The sequence below is a fragment of the Rhinopithecus bieti genome, unplaced genomic scaffold (assembly GCF_001698545.2).
Source record: "Rhinopithecus bieti isolate Rb0 unplaced genomic scaffold, ASM169854v2 scaffold_27781, whole genome shotgun sequence".
In the NCBI taxonomy this organism is placed as follows: Eukaryota; Metazoa; Chordata; class Mammalia; order Primates; family Cercopithecidae; genus Rhinopithecus; species Rhinopithecus bieti.
In genome coordinates this window covers 319,713-337,485 of record NW_016812388.1, presented here as the reverse complement: position 1 = coordinate 337,485, position 17,773 = coordinate 319,713, and the positions used below count along the sequence as shown (strand labels likewise).

The following is a 17,773-nucleotide window of genomic DNA, read 5'->3' as shown; positions in this document are numbered from 1 at the left end:
CGTTTCATAAATACATAAATAAATAAAATAAAATAGGTGAATTTTATGGTATGCAAATTGTATCTCAAGATCTGAAGGAAAAACAAAGTCAAAGATGTCTTCTTTTTTTTTCTTTAGATGGAGTCTCGCTCTGTTGCCCAGGCTGGAGCGCAGTGGCACGATCTTGGCTCACTGCAAGCTCCACCTCCCTGGTTCAACCATTCTCCTGCCTCAGCCTCCCAAGTAGCTGGGACTACAGACGACTGCCACCAAAACTGGTTACTTTTTTTTTTTTTGTATTTTTAGTAGAGATGGGGTTTCACCCTGTTAGCCAAGATGGTCTCAATCTCCTGACCTCGTGATCTGCCCGCCTCAGCCTCCCATAGTGCTAGGATTACAAGTGTGAGCCACCATGCCCGGCAAAGATGTCTTATACAAAGCCTATGTGTTTTAAAAAATGTGATGAAATACACATAACATTTACCATCTTAACCATTTTAAGGTGCACTGGTTAGTGACATTAAGTATATTGCTGTGCCAACAATCTCCAGAACTCTTTTCATCTTGTAAAACTGAAACTCTGTACCTACTGAACAATAACTCCCCATTTCCTCTTTCTCCGGCTCTGACAACGACCATTCTACTTTCGGTCTCTATAAATTTGCCTACTTTACAAACCTCACAGAAATGGAATCACTCAGTATTTATCCTGCAACTGGCTTATTTCACTTAGCAAATGACTTCAAGATTCATCCATGCTGTAACGTGTCAGAATTTCCTTCCTTTTTAAGGCTGAATAATATTCCGTTACATGTACATATCCCATTTGTTTATGCATTCACCTGCTGATGGACATCTGGGTTGCTTCCATTTTTCGGCTATTATGAATAATACTCTAAGAACATGGGTGTACAAATACTTCTTGTTTGCAATTCTTTTGGGTATATACCCTGAAGTAGAATTGCTGGATCATATGGTAAGGGCTAAATATTTTTTACTTTCATAAAATAAATAGAATATGCTGTCAAACTTTAAACAGGAAGACAAACTCTATTTCCTTTAGCATATAAATGGAGTGATTGTGTAAAAACAAGCAAAACACCAGCTACCAAAGATGGCAACGATCCCCTTACACTGTAGATCTCATGATAAAAGATGACAGTGTGGTAAGATAATCACATAGTTATAATCCACGTTTGTTTTTTTTCCAGTTTTTTCCTGCAATGAACTACTTACTTTATTTCTTTCGGTATCGTCTGTATCCTCTCTAAAAGTTCCTGTCCTTAGAATTCCACTTTCTGGTTGTCCTTTAATCTTAAATGGCTGTAAAATTATTAAAATTACAGAAGTGAAAGAAAATTTTAACTCTCCTTCCAACATAAAGCTACTAGCTAACACAACCGAATCTATGAGACTGAAAATGTAAAAGGAGAAAAAAAAAGGCCTCTGAAAATTTTATTATATTTTACTGTCACAGTCAAAATACTTAAAAAACTAAAGAACTCTGATGAATCAGTGAAAAAAAAAAGATGAAAATCAAAGTGGATTGTGAAGCACTGGTTCACACTACATGGCCAAGTATAAAATGCTGATCATTAATGTATATTCACCATGACCTAATTTGAACATTATCTTTTTTTTTTTTTTGAGACGGATTCTCGCTCTGTCGCCCAGGCTGGAGTGCAGTGGCGCGATCTTGGCTCACTGCAAGCTCTGCCTCCCGCGTTCATGCCAGTCTCCTGCCTCAGCCTTCCGACTAGCTGGGACTACAGGCGCCCGCCACCAGAACCGGCTAATTTTTTGTATTTTTAGTAGAGACGGGGTTTCACCGTGTTAGCCAGGATGGTCTCGATCTCCTGACCTCGTGATCCACCTGCCTCGGCCTGCCAAAGTGCTGGGATTACGGGCGTGAGCCACCGCACCCAGTTGAACATTATCTTTTACTTACTATTATGATTTTGGTTACCTTGAAAGGAGTTGTGCTTCAAAAAATTTAAAGTATTCAAGAGAATGGAGAAATTAAGATACAGACCAATAGTCAAAAATGCAAAAATCTATATTCATATCTTCTTATAACACCATAGATTTTTTTTTTTTTTTTGAGGCCGAGTCTCGCTGTCACCCAGGCTGGAGCGCAGTGGCACGATCTCGGCTCACTGCAACCTTTGCCTCATGGGTTCAAGCGATTCTCCTGCCTCAGCCTCCCGAGTAGCTGGGACTACAGCGCATGCCACCACACCTGGCTAATTTTTTGTATTTTTAGTAGAGACAGGGTTTTACAGTGTTAGCCAGGATCATCTTAATCTCCTGACCTTGTGATCCACTGGTCTAGGCCTCCCAAAGTGCTGGGACTATAGGTGTGGGCCAACACGCCCGGCCCATAGATTCTTTTTAAAAACTCATTTTAGTTTTATATCTTATTTTAAAATAACTCTACTAAAGACTTTAAAATTAGTGATAATTTTAACAAAATTTATTCTAGAATAAATTACATATTTCTCCTACTTTTAAAAGGAGCACACAAGGAATGCAATCTTAGATGTGTAGGAATATTTGGCACCTATATACTAAATGACTCCACAAATACGAATGATTTAAGTTCTAAAGACTGCATGCCTCTAGCACAGCAAGATGGAAAGGCTTTGGAATCTCACTGTCTATGTGATGATCTTAAGCAAATACTTAACCTCTAAACTCCAGTTTCACTTGTAAATTAAATACCTTATGGGATTATCATTAGGAGTAAATAAGATAATGCAGTGAAAATACTTGGCATATAGTAGCTACTCAATGAATAATACTTAAATTGTATCTTGGAGCTCACATGTTTTGCTCCTCCTGTGAATAAAGTTAGAGTGTTTTAGTACATGGGCTTCATATCACTAATTTGGTGTGTTTAGAAGGTTTTTGCATGGAAGCTATCTTTTTTAATAGCAGAGGTTACCAGATAAGTGTTCCCTGGATAAGAGCGGCTTGACTATGAATTAATTTTGGTAACATGCCTGCTGTTTGAGAAGTATAGAAGTTAACATTCTGTAAAGATGGTATCCTGCCTTCCATTAGAAGTCATTTTCGCACTGCTAAAAAAGTTTTTTCCATTTACATATATGTAAAAAGGACTATAACTGTTCTTGGTATTATAAATACATACTTGGTGTTCAAAAGGAAAAGGCAGTTAATGACATAATGAAGAAAAAAAGAAAAGCATGGCATTATTAGAGACTGAGAAAGAATAACAAAAAATGTCCCCTAAAATTACGGCTATCAATTTTGGGTGTGTAGCCAAGGGCAAAATTAATTGGGTTATTTGCCAATATTATTTGAATAGATAAAGCAAGAAAAAAAATGACACTGATGTGACCAAAAAATCATTATATGCAAAGATAAATGTTGGGCCATTTAGATGTCACTGATTTTGGATATATTCTAAACAGATATAAATTTTATCATACAAATATTGGCATCTAGTTCCCCCATACTGAAGAGATTATATTTCACTCTAGTCTTTCCATGATCATACATCAAACATAAAAATGAAGAAGGTAACTATTTATCTCAATTATTTGAAATATCGCCAGGCATGGTGGCTCAAGCCTCTAATCCCAGCACTTTGGGAGGCCGAGGCGGTGGATCACGAGGTCAGGAGATGGAGACCATCCTGGCTAACATGGTGAAACCCCGTCTCTACTAAAAATACAAAAAATTAGCCAGGCGTGGTGCCATGCGCCTGTAGTCCCAGCTACTCGGTAGGCTGAGGCAGGAGAATGGCGTGAACCCGGGAGGCGGAGCTTGCAGTGAGCCGAGATGGTGCCACTGCACTCCAGCCTGGGTGACAGAGCGAGACTCCGTCTCAAAAAAAAAAAAAGAAATATATTGCATTTTATAGACGTAATATACAAAAAGCAATTTCATTCCTAACCAATCATTTCATAAATGTACGGCATTGGCCTCAAAAGAGAATAGGTGAGCAAATGTGGATAGATCAGTACTTTCTATCACCCCTGAAAAGACTACTTGAAATGCCTGCCCTTTTCACTTTGTTGGCAATCTGTACTGTTTCTGCTTACCTTGCCTGAACCGGAATCCCCTGTCGCAGATGTATGGGGCACATCTCCTGTTGACTTTTTCTGTACTTCTGGGGTTGGACACCTTTTCCCCCTATCTTCTACAGATTTCTTGGCATCAGAAGTTTCATGTTCACTTTTACTTTGTCTTTTTACTCCTGTTATTTCTTTGCCCCTCTTTGCTGAGGTTTCTTTATCTTCTTTCTTGGCCTGTTCATTTTCTTTCTTCTCCATTTCTTCTTTTGCTTTTTGTTGCTTCTCTGTAATTTCATTTTCTTCAGCTTCTTGTTTCTTTTTGGCTTTTTGTTCTTGTTCTTCCCTCCTCAGTTTCTCTTTCTGTTCCTCTTGCTGCCTTTCCCGAAGTTCTTTTCTTGTTTGTTTTCTCCATTAGAAGAGCAGTTTCTGCATGAATACGAGCCTTTTCTTCATCTGTTAACATGAGAGTTGGAGAAAAAACTACTGGCTTGGTGGAACGATCAGGAATAACTTTTCCATTCTGAGGAGATTGTTGCTCATGGTTTGTACTTTCAGATTTTGTTCTATGCTCTTCAGGCAATTTGACTGCTGGTTTTTTAGTACGATCAATCTAGAGCAACAAAACGGAGCAAAACATTTTGTCAAAATCAGGAAATAACCTCAGTTCTTGAGATCAAGTTGTGATAAAAAGAAGTGTCACTTTGTGGAGACAACATCTATCAGGACATCTACTTGTTAATTACTCAGTGTCAAGATTTCTCATAAAACAGAACTTGAATGGGAGATATCCAAACATCACTGGAACTTACATCCTCTTGATTCAACTTTCATTTCTTCCTGAGTGTTTTGTATACAAGAGTTAAAATGTCTTTATTTAAAACATAAAACCTAGACCTGGGCATACCTAGACTTAAGTTCCACTTTCAGGTATCCAAATGCCTACCCAATATTTCCATTTGAGTGTCACTGCATATATTTCAAACCTCATATAGCCAAAATGGATTCACGATTTCCCCCACCCCCGCAAACATGGTCCTAATCTCATGGATGTAACCACTCTCCCAATAGTTGCACAAATCAAAAACGTGAGTCCCATGATATGTTCTTCCCATATCCTTCTACATGCTAATTTTCCTCCTGTCCCTCCATCTCTTCTACTACAGGCCAAGACCATGCCAACCTCCTCTCTCACCAGAACTACAGCATAGTTTTCAACTAGTTGCCCATCTCTTCTCTTGCCCCCGCTCCCCAATCTGTTTCTCCACATTATAGCCAGAGTACTCACTTTAAAACAAATTTGATTTGCTAACCACTATGCCCTCAGTACACCTAAAATCTTTACCATAGCCTGTAAGGCCCTGTGTGATCTTACATCTGCCTACCTCTCCAGTCATATGGCTGTGTATACTGGTTATACTTGCCTTAAAAAAAAAAATCATTCAAAGATGCCATGCTCCTTCCCAATTTAGGTCTATCAGCTGTTCATCTAGATAATGCCCACATTAGGTCTTGGCTTACACATCTCTCCCTCTGAAAAGACTTCCCTTGTTTCTAGAACTAGCCAAGTCCCCTGATACATGCTCTTATAATACCTTATTCTTCTCCCTCTATTGGCATTCTGATCAAATAACTATAATTACTTGTTTAAAATTTTCTTCCCTCCTAGAATATAAGCTCTTCTTCCCTCCTAGAATATAAGCTCTAAAAGGATAGAGACTGTGCCTGGCACAGTTAATAACTATGTTACTGAGGGAACAAATGCAATCTTCCCTAACAACTTTTACAGGAGGTAAAATACTAATTGGTTTCCTTCAAGTTGCATAATAAATTACCTAAGTTCCTGATTTAATGAATTAAACATTTATTAACTCAATTTAACAGCATATTAAACTAGAGAAGTGACCCTAACATCATTTCTTGAGAATACTGTGTAATGAAACAAAAATAAAAACTTTTAAGAACATCTGGCAATAACAATCTACATAGTGTTCTTATAAAACGAATTTATGTTTTTCTACTAGAAAACAAAGAAGTTGCCGGGCACAGTGACTCACGCCTGTAATACCAGCACTTTGGGAGCCCGAGCTGGGTAGATCACTTGAGGTCAGGAGTTCAAGACCATCCTGGCCAACATGGCAAAACCCCATCTCTACAACAAATACAAAAATTAGCCGGGCGTGGTGGCAAGTGCCTATAATCCCAGCTACTCAGGAGGCTGAGGTGGGAGGATTGCTTGAACCCAGGAAGTCAAGGCTGCAGTGAGCTGTGATCGTGCCACTGCACTCCAGCCTGGGTGAGAGAATGAGACCCTGTTTTAAAAAAAAAGAAAAACAAAGAAGTTAGTGTAGAAAAAATAATTTTTTTCCTGTTCTCCTTCTGCCTCTTAAAAAAAATCCTTTGTCTTTTTTTCTTCATGTATTTGAGAATAAAGTAGGAAGAACCACTATGGGGATGAGGTTAACAATAAGAGGTGGAACAGAAAGAAAAATAAATGTTGTTTCCATTTACATTTTGGTGGCTTGATCTATTTTTCCCTAATCTTACAAGTATAGTTATGATCATGTTACTCTCAAGTTTAAAATTCTTTAGTGGTTCTTTGTGCCTACAGGACAAAATTCAAATTTGATCCAAGTCTCTCTTGATGACTCTTGTCCATCCTTCTAATGTTATCTACTATCATAATTTCCTCTCTCCAACAGAGACTAGCGCCCACATATGCCAAAACTGTTCAATGGCCACAGAGCATGCCCTATCCCTTTGGTCATACAATTTTCCAGTTGTTTCGTCCATCCTCAAATTCTACTCTTAAAGCCCAGATAAAATACTGTCTCCTCCATGAAGACGTCCTTGATCTTCTCAGCTAGAATATTCTCCTTACTCTGTGCTCCAGCGACTTGTAGAGCAATTATGATATTTTGCCTTATGTTGTGGCTGATTTTATACAGATTTCTCCTTCTAAACATCAGAAGAATCCATCTCTTGTATTTACAAACTTTCATGCTGTCTGATTTTTTTTTGAGACAAAGTCTCACTCTCACCCAGGCTGGAGTGCAGTGGCCCGATATCGGCTCACTACAACCTCTGCTTCCTGGGTTCATGTGATTGTCGTGCCTCAGCCTCCTGAGTAGCTGGGACTGCAGGCACGCACCACCACGCCTGGCTAATTTTTGTATTTTTAGAAGAGATGGGGTTTCACCATGTTGACCAGGCTGGTCTGGAACTCCTGACCTCAGGTGACCCACTCGCCTCTGCCTCCCAAAGTGTTGGGATTACAGACGTGACCCATGGCACTCATGCTGTTTTTTACACAGATCTTCAAAATGTGTCTAAAAAACTGTACGTATCTTATAAAGTTATGTTGCGACACAAAAGGATTAGGGTTTAAACAGATTAAGTTGAAAGGAAATGCAATAACATAAGTTATTTTCAGACTTTCCTAAATTTACCCTTTAAGAAAAGTTGTTTAATCACATCTATTTAGTCTGCAATTTATTCTGCAATACTAAAATGCCTTAAAAAAATGAAGAAATGAACCACTTCAGTTTATAACAAAAAATTACCAGATTTTCTATTCAATACCTGCTCCACAAATCAAATGTCATCCACTTTAAATGTGAAATACTGTTTTAAATATATCTGGGGAAAAAATCAAAATGAATGCTAAAATGTTATTGGGAAATGCATGGAGGGGAACATTAGTTAACCTTTCTTTAAATAAAGCCAAATGAAGGAAATAAAGACTAAAATTTTTTTATTTGTAATGTCTTGGTTATTTAAAAACTTTTAAATGATTATTGTTAAGCATGCCTGTTTATTTGCATGTCAAATTCTAAGGAAATGGAAATAAACTATTGTTTTAAAACCAAAATACTGACATCACATACCTATCATATGTAAGCCAAGCTATTTATGAAAACACTATGGGTCAAATTATAATACAAAAAGTCCCAAAAGGGCTATTCTAATTCACTGTGGTAATGCAATCTTTTACTGGCATTGTTTGTAGCAAATGGATTGCCAACTGGCTTGGAAATCCCTTGAATTATCTACTCTAATACAGGCATGGCAATAACACTGAATTATGATGAAAAATTTTTAAACAAAAAATTTATCAAAACATACAGATTCTTCTCATTGATACTTTTTTCTAAGATGTTAAAGGTTATGTATTAAACTTCATTTCTATACTGTATATATATATATATATATTTTTTTTTTTTTTGAGACAGAGTCTTGCTGTCACCCAGGCTGGGGTGCAGTGGTGCAATCTTGACTCACTGCAACCTCCGCTTCCTGGGTTCAAACAATTCTCATGCCTCAGCCTCCCAAACGGCTGGGATTACAGGCACCCACCACCATGCCCAGCTAATTTTTGTATTATTAGTAGAGAGGGGGTTTCACCATGTCGGCCAGGTTGGTCTCAAAACTCCTGACCTCAGGTGATCCGCCCCCGCCCCTCTTAGCCTCCCGAAGTGCTGGGATTACAGGCGTGAGGCACTGTGCCCAGCTATACTACATATTTAATATTAAAACAAAAGCGAGAATAAAGTTAAAATCAAGAACATACCTGTGGAATATTCTTTATACTAGGCACTGGCTGAATTATGGGTGAAACATCAGATTTAGAAGCAGCAACTGGTTCAGCTGGAGTTGATATATTCAGTGGTCCCATTCTCTCATTTTGATCACTTATCAATTCTATATTTTCATCTACTTCTATAGATGGAGGTGGTATCTGGGCAGCAGGTTTAGAAGGAACTGATTCTTCCAATGAGGGATAAGTAAAATCCACTAAAATTCCAAAAATAAAAATGTTTTTTAGAATAGCAAATCCCATACACAGTACTTACATTTCTCATGCATGTTAATGTAATAATTAAATGTAAACTAAGTGAAAAAACAATTACAACAGTCTTAAAGAAAATGTGAACTTCCAGGCTTATATTTTTATGCCTGAAAACAAACTGCTCTCTAATAGGACAAATGCACACACAACCAAGAATGTTACCGTGAAAACAATTTTAAAGTATATTTTACCAAAGCAATTTTAAACAAAAATTTTCACATACATACATGAGATAGACACCTCTTCATTCTGGCGTCGTGGGGGTGGAGTGACCTTAGCATTTGTTGTATACTGGGGATAACAAAGGAGCCAGTTTTCATAGCCTCCCTCTAAAACCAAAGGCTCATTGCGCAGGATAGTTTTACTTTCCCACTATAAATAAGGAAATCATATTTTTAATATGGCAGCAATCTTTCAACAGCTAAAAACACAACAAATCTAAATTTTGAAGTTATTCCCTTAATGACAAGATTTATCTTCTAAATAATGACAAAATGAGAACTGAATTCAAAATTCAACATTAAATAAAACGGTTATATAGGTGAGGTTTTAAAACCATACAAATAATCAATGATCTTAGAAGAAAAATTAGAAAATAAATTACTAAATATAAAACGAAAATGACCCATAACATCACCACCCCAATACCACTTTACATTCTGGAGTTTACTCTTACAGAGAATTTTTAATAAAACCTTTATGATGTTGCTTTTCTATGAACATCTTTCATCAATACAGAGCTATATCATCATTTGCAATGACCAGGTAATATTTGACTACTGATTGACTGGTTGATTGAGACAAGGTCTTGCTCTATCACCCAAGTTGGAATGCAATGGCATAATCATGGCTCACTGCAGCCTTGACCTCCTGGGCTCAATTGATCCTCCCACCTCAGCCTTCCCAGTAGCTGGGACTACAGGCACGCACCACCACGCCCAGCTTATTTTTGTACTTTTCATGAGCTGGGGTTTCGCCACATTGCCCAGGTTGGTCTCAAACTCCTGGGCTTAAGTGATCAACCTGGCTCAGCCTCCCAAAGTGCTGGAATTTATAGGTGTGAGCCACTGCGCATGGCCTATTCTACTTTACACACACACCTTAAAATTCAGTCAATCATTTGGGTTTTTTTCCCCATTTAATTATAAGCATGCTGAAATAAACACAAAAGATCCTGATACATGCACATACCTAGTCACCTCCTTAAGGAAAATTCCCAGAAAGGGAGTTGCTTAAGCTAAGGTACATGAACATTTTAAGGTTTTCAACAGATTGCTAATCTTAGAAATGGTCACTTAAAAATATATATAAATGCATTGGCTGGGCATGGTGGCTCACGCCTGTAATCCCAGCACTTTGGAAGGCCGAGGCGGGAGGATCACCTGAGGTCAGGAGTTTGAGACCAGCCTGACCAACATGGTGAAAACCCGTCTCTACTAAAAATACAAAAATTAGCTGGGCGTGGTGGCAGGCACCTATAATCCCTGCTACTTGGGAGGCTGAGGCAAGAGAATTGCTTGAACCCAAGATGTGGAGGTTGCAGTGAGCTGAGATCGCGCCATTGTACTCCAGCCTAGGGGATAAGAGTGAGACTTCGTCTTGAGGGGGAAAAAAAAATTATATATATTTATATTTATAAATTTCTTAAGGATAATTACCTAGGAGTAGAATTGCTGGTTTAATATGATGCCCAGCTGCCCTTCAGAAAGGCTATACCAATTTATACACTTAACCAACAGGATATGAGAATGCCCATTATACATCTTTATAATTTTTACAAAACTGATGAACATAAAATGGTATCTTGTTTTAACGAGCTTTTTTTTTTTTTTTTTTTTTTTGAAGGGGTCCCGCTTTTTTCCCCAGACTGGGAGGCAATGGCGGGATCTCAGCTCACTGCAAGCTCCGCCTCCCAGGTTCACGCCATTCTCCTGCCTCAGCCTCCCGAGTAGCTGGGACTACAGGCGCCGCCACCTCGCCCGGCTAGTTTTTTGTATTTTAGTAGAGATGGGGTTTCACTGTGTTAGCCAGGATGGTTTCGATCTCCTGACCTCGTGATCCGCCCGTCTCGGCCTCCCAAAGTGCTGGGATTACAGGCTTGAGCCACCGCGCCCGGCCTTGTTTGTTTTTTAAACACAATTAAATGTCTTTTCTTTCTGAGATGGAGTTTCGTTCTTTTGCCCAGGCTGGAGTGAAGTGGCGCGATCTTGGCTCATTGCAACCTCTGCCCACTGGGTTCAAGCAATTCTCCTGCCTCAGCCTCCTCAGTAGCTGGGATCACAGGCACCCACCACCACGCCCGGCAAATTTTTGTACTTTTAGTAGAGATGGGGTTTCGTCATGTTGGCCAGGCTGGTCTCCAACTCCTGACCTCAAGTGATCCACCTGCCTCGGCCTCTCAAAGTGCTGGGATTATAGGCGTGAGCCACTGCGACCAGCCATAAACAGTCTTCATTTTCCTTTATGACATCTTGGTTTGATATCAAGGTAATAAAAAATACCAATGCTTTCTCCTAATAGTTTGCTGTTTCAATCTACATTTATATCTTTTATTCATTTGAGATGTAGCTTGGTCTAAGAAATAAGGTAGGGATCCATTCTCTTTTATTTACTGGCTAGGCAGTTGTCCCCAAACCATTCATTTCAATCCATCTTTTCCTCAATGATTTATGTCACCTTTATCATACACTAATCATTCACATATCTTAGTTTGAACTTTATGAAATTGCCGAACTGCCATTTGTAGGTCAATGCCAGTTGAATACTGGCAGTTTCATATAATTGTCCCATACTTAGGTATATTTCTGGGTTCCCTATGTCATAGCGTGAATTGTTCTAAGGCTTTTAAGACTGCCTTTCTGAAGGGCAATCAACTGACCCTCCTACCAGCAGAACGAGTTTTCTTCTCACCCACATGCTCACCAGCATTCAGTGCTATCATTGTTAATAATTTAACAAATTAACTGGGTGTGGTGGCTCACACCTGTAATACCAGCACTTTGGGAGGCTGAGGCAAGAAGATTGTTTGAGTACAGGAGTTTCAAGACCAGCCTGGGCAACGTAGTGAAATATCATCTCTACAAAAATAAAATAAAATAAAATTAGCTAGGATGGTGATGCACACCTCAGCTACTCAGGAGGCTGAGCTGGAGGACTGCCTGAGCCCAGGATGTCAAGGCTACAGTGAGCTGGGATGGCACCACTGCACTTCGGCCTGGGCAACAGAGTAAGATATGTCTTCAAAAAACAATAGGTAAAAAGAAATTTTATAATTCAAAAAATAAGAATTACAGAAAAAAATAGTTTAACAAGTTGAACTGAGTACAGTGAGTCCCCTTGTATTCGTAAGATTCAACCAACCAGACTTAAAATATACTTAGATGGGCCGTGCGTGCAAGGTGGCTCACGCCTGTAATCCCAGCACTTTGGGAGGCCGATGTGGGCAGATCACTTGAGGTAAGGAGTTCGAGACCAGCCTCGCCAACAAGGTGAAACCCTGTCTCCACTAAAACTACAAAAATTAGCCAGGTGTGGTGGTGGGCACCTGTAATCCCAGCTATTTGGAAAGGCTGAGGCAGGAGAATTGCTTGAACCTGGGAGGCGGAGGTTGTAGTGAGCCAAGATTGCACCACTGCACTCCAGCCTGGGTGACAGAGTGAGACACCATCTCAAAAAATAAATAAAATAAAATAAAATAAAAAATATACTTAGATGCCCAACACAGTGGCGCACGCCTGTAATCCCAACACTTTGGGTGGTCAAGGTGGGAGGCATGCTTGAAGCCAGGACTTTGAGACAAGCCTGGGCAACATAGCAATACCTTGTCCCTACTAGAAATTTTAAAAAAATTACCCAGGCATGGTGCGCACCTGTAGTCCCAGCTACTCAGGAGGCTGAGGCAGTGGGATCACTTGAGCCAGGAGTTCAAGTCTGCAGTGAGCTATGATTGTGCCATGGCACTCGAGTCTAGGTGACTGAGAAAAACTTTGTCTCTAAAAATTAAAATTAAAATTAAAACAAATAAATTTTCAAAATATATAGTTAGGCCTATGATAGGTATGTCTGTACTGAGCATATACAGACTTTTTTCTTGTCACTATTCGCCAAAAAATATGGTGTAACAACTATTTACAGAGCACTTTTTATTAGTTATAAGGAATCTACAGAGGATTTAAAGTATGTGAGAGAATATGTGTAGTTTATATGCAAATACTATACCATTTTATGTAAGAAACTTGAATATTCATGGATTTTGGTATTTGTGGGGGGTCCTAGCGCCAATCCCCCACAGATACTGAGGGACAACCGTATTATTTTTTAAACCTTTGTTAACTTGATCCATGAAAATGGCACTCGTTTTAATATGCATTTATCTGATACTAGTAAAGTTGCTCATTTTTATGGTTAAGTCCACTTGCATTTCACTTTCTGTTCATGGCTATCTGTGTGCACAACTTATTTTACTATTTTATCTTAAGTATTTTTCTTACTTGTAAAAGCTCTTTGGATTTTAGGTATTTTAAACCACTGCCATGTGTGTTGTAAATATTTCTGCCTGTCTTCTGCCTTGTAATCTTTTTTTTGTGTGTGTGTGTGAGACAGAGTTTTGCTCTTGTTGCCCAGGCTGGAGTGCAATGTTATGATCTTGGCTCACCACAACCTCCACCTCCCGGGTTCAAGCGATTCTCCTACCTCAGCCTCCTGAGTAGCTGGGATTACAGGCGCACACCACCATGCCCGACTAATTTTTTTAGTAGAGACGAGGTTTCTCTATGTTGGTCAAGCTGGTCTAGAACTCCTGACCTCAGGTGATCCGCTCACCTCAGGTTCCCCAAGTGCCGGGATCCCAAAGTGCCACCACGCCTGGCCCTGCCTTGTTATCTTATAAGATCTTTTCCCACCTAAGTTTTAATTTTACCACGCCCAGCCAAAACAAATCTTTTAAACCTGAATTTATAAAAAATTCTACAATCAAAGTGGCTGCTCAAGCCTGTAATCCCGGCACTCTGGGAGGCCAAGGCAGGTGGATCACCTGAGGTCAGGAGTTTGAGACCAGCCTGGCCAACATGGTGAAACCCCCTCTCTAAAAATAAAAAATTAGCCGGGTGTGGTGGCTCACACCTGTAGTCCCAGCTACTCAGGAGGCTGAGGCATGAGAATCACCTGAACCTGGGAGGCAGAGGATTGCAGTGAGCTGAGATCACACCACTGTACTACCGCTTGGGCAACAAAGTGAGACTCAGTGTCCAAAAAAAAAAAAAAAAAGCATGATCAATCTTTTCAGTATTTAAGATAAACAACTAGTTAACATGCCTTTCTAACAACCAGAGGTGCCCTGCAATTACAATAAATTAACAATGAAACTTGCAAACCTTGAAAAGTGCATCTTTCAGACTCCGGAGAATTGTTCCAATCTGTAAATCTTTGGCAGAACTAAACCAGTCAAGAAGTACCACATACTCCACATTCCCCCTCTTCTTCCATGTGTCTTTAGAATCATCTGGGAGGTGTGCTTCAATCCAACTAGCAGTGACTCTGAAACGTATTAACATTGAAATTGGGGCAAAAGTCAACAAGAGGTCCTAATATACTAACAGAAGACACTCAGTTTTGTTCTACAGTCTTGACCACACCACAGGAAATTTTAAGTAGATTCCTTTCTAAGGTGAGATTATATATTAAGATATTAAACAGCCTAAAATGTTTAACCCCTTTACTACTGTATAATATTGGAACATAGTTTTAGTAGCTATTAGAGACTAAAAGAAGACTGAATTCTTTTCATTCTGACCCTTTAAAAAAAAGTGGGGGGCGCAAAACTGAAAACAGAGAAAATTATGAGCTTCTCTTTCAGCCAAATATAAACTAGGTAATATTATTCATATTTCAGTTCTCTTATACCTATATAATAGTCCACCATATACCAGGATGTTCATTCAACAAACACATATAGCATTTACCATGTGCCAGATACTGTTCTAAACGCTTTATTCTCATTGAACTCATTAAGTCTTCACAACAATCCTGTAAGACAAACATTATTATTGCTATTTTGGGGAAAGTGAGGCACAAACAGGTTAAGTGACTCGCTCAAGATAAGTGGAGCCAGAATTAAAATTCAGGCAATCTGGCTCATGTACATGTGCTCTGCTATGCTGCCTCTTAAAAATGTCAACTGTGAATAACACCAACTCTACCTTAAAGCATAATGTTCACATCATCGTTTGCTCACATAAAAGCTGAAGTCCGGCTGGGCGTGGTGGCTCACACCTGTAATCCCCAGCACTTCGGGAGGCCGAGGTGGGTGGATTACCTGAGGTCAGGAATTCAAGACCAGTCTGGCCAACATTGTAAAACCCCATCTCTACTAAACACAAAAATTATCCGGGCGTGGTGGCAGGCACCTGTAATCCCAGCTACTGAGGAGGCTGAAGCAGGAGAATTGCTTGAACCCAGGAGGTGGAGGTTGCAGTGAGCCAAGATTGTGCCACTGCACTTTAGCCTGGGCGACAGAGCGAGACTCCGTATCAAAAAAAAAAAAAGCTAAAGTCCTTACAATGGCCTGCCACAGACATACACCCCCAAGCCTTAACGTCGTCATCTCTAACTACTAGCCCCCTTTACTCGCTCCAGCTACTAGCTTCCTTGTTATTCCTGGTTCATCCAGGCATGCTCTTCCCTAAGGGCCTCTGCTCTTGCTTTTTCTGTCTGGAATCCTCTTCCCCCAGATAGCTGCATTATTCATTTCCCTTATTTCTTCAAGATTTGCTAATAACTTCTCTGTGAGGCCTTTCTAAACACACACACACACATACGCACACACAACATTCCCATTTCCATGGCACTCCACATAAGAAAAGCTAAACATTGCAAGCTTTTATTGTGTGTCTTACCTATCTCACCTCTCTGTTAAAAGCTCCTAAGACAATTTTTTGTCTGTTCAATGGCTTAGCCCAGCACTTAGAACATAGTAACCCAGCCCATAGAAAGTGTTCAGTGAATACTGTTTTTTTTCAGCTGGACGTGGTGGCTCACACCTGTAATCCCAGCCATTTGGGAGGCCAACGCAGGCAGATCACCTGAGGTCAGGAGTTCGAGACCAGCCTCGCCAACATGGCGAAACCCTGTCTCTAATTAAAAATACAAAAATTAGCTAGAAGTGGTGGTGCATGATGGGAGTCCCAGCTACTCGGGAGGCTGAGGCAGGAGAATAGCTTGAACCTGGGAGGTAGAGGTTGCAGTGAGCCAAGATCACACCACTGCACTCCAGCCTGGGCGACAGAGCAAGATCTCCGTCTCAAAAAAATTGGTTTAATAATTGAATGAGTGAATAATACAGATTCATGCCTCTGGGTAAGGAGCTCCATATTATTCTTAGCAAAGCACTTAGTATATAGTGGCATTTCAATATTTAACTGATGATACTGGCAAGCTGGGCAGGACTGGTACAACTTTTATCCACAAGTAAAACCAAATAATTAAGATCATTTTAATTTTAAAATCCAGTTCCTATATAATATTGTTACTGTATCTTCTAGGAAGTAAAGTAGAATAAATATAAACTATTGTCTAATAATATCCTCTCCTGATACACACAGATCAGAAGGATGCTTGGTCAACAAAGAAGGAAAAAAAATAAAATGTGATATTCTTAAAGACTATTTCCAACCCTGGGGTATATTTACCTAAATACTGTTTTCAGGATTAGTATTCTACAGAAAACACTTTTGGAAACGACAGTATCCGCCAACATTTCTCAAACTTCTGTCTTCTATGTACCACCTTCACAATTTGCTTTAACTCTGCTCTACTTGTCCTTTATTAAATTTAATTAATTTAATAAAAAATACTTTTTTACTTAAATAAATTTAATAGGAAATTGTATGGCCCTAAATACATGAAAAAACAGCATCATATCCAATAAGTAAAAGGTACATCTGAAGATAAATAAAATATTTAAGTAAACTGTGCTATAGTCACACAACAGAACACCATATGGCAATGAGAATGAACAAACTACAACTACACACAATAACAGAGATGACTGTCACGAACATAGGTTGAGTGTAGAAGACAGATATAAAAGACTACATATTGTAAATTCCATTTATATAAAGTACAAAAGCAGACAAAAAGAATATATTCCATTAGAAGTTCGTGGTTTCCTTGGGCAGCGGGATACGGGTAGTAACTTACAGGAGGTGTACTGGGTTCAGGAGGGATGATAATGTTATGTTTCTTGGTCTGGATGCCAATTAAGTGGGTGCACTCAGTTAATGAAAATTCATTGGGTTAGATGCTTAGGACAGGAGTACTTCGGTATATATACTATAATGTATTAAAAGTTAAGAATATGGGAGCTAAATGGTAAGAACTTATGAACACAAAGAAGGAAACAACAGACACTAGGGTCTACTTGAGGGGGGAGTTGTAAGAGGAGGGAGAGGAGCAGAAAAGATTTAACTATTGGGTACCAAGCTTATACCTCAGTGATAAAATATGTATGTACAACAAACCCCTGTGACACGTTTACCTATGTAACAAACCTTCACATGTACCACCAAACCTAAAAGAAAATTTAAAAAAGAAACAGGCTGGGCACCGTGGCTCACACCTGTAATCTTAGCACTTTGGGAAGACGATGCAGGTGGATCACTTGAGGCCAGGAGTTCAAGACCAGCCTGGCCAACATAGTGAAACCCTGTCTCTACTGAAAACACAAAAATTAGCCGGTGTGGTGGCGTACATCTGTAATCCCAGTCACTTGGGAGGAGATATGAGACATGAGCATCAATTGAACCTGGGAGGCAGAGGTTGCACTGAGCCAAGATTGTACAACTGCACTCCAGCCTAAGCAACACAGTGAGACCCTGTCTCAAAAAAGTTGGGGGGGGGGGGGGGGGGGGGG

General features: G+C 39.6%; 1 protein-coding gene across 1 annotated transcript in view; it reads right to left on the bottom strand.

The window, feature by feature from the left end:
- The window catches only part of USP8 (ubiquitin specific peptidase 8), an 84,637-nt gene that overhangs the window by 19,175 nt on the left and 47,689 nt on the right, over window positions 1-17,773 (bottom strand). The window contains 6 exon segments of the mRNA XM_017896203.1: window positions 1,216-1,302; window positions 4,047-4,413; window positions 4,415-4,629; window positions 8,587-8,810; window positions 9,093-9,237; window positions 14,238-14,400. Coding sequence (XP_017751692.1) covers window positions 1,216-1,302; window positions 4,047-4,413; window positions 4,415-4,629; window positions 8,587-8,810; window positions 9,093-9,237; window positions 14,238-14,400 — 1,201 coding nt within the window.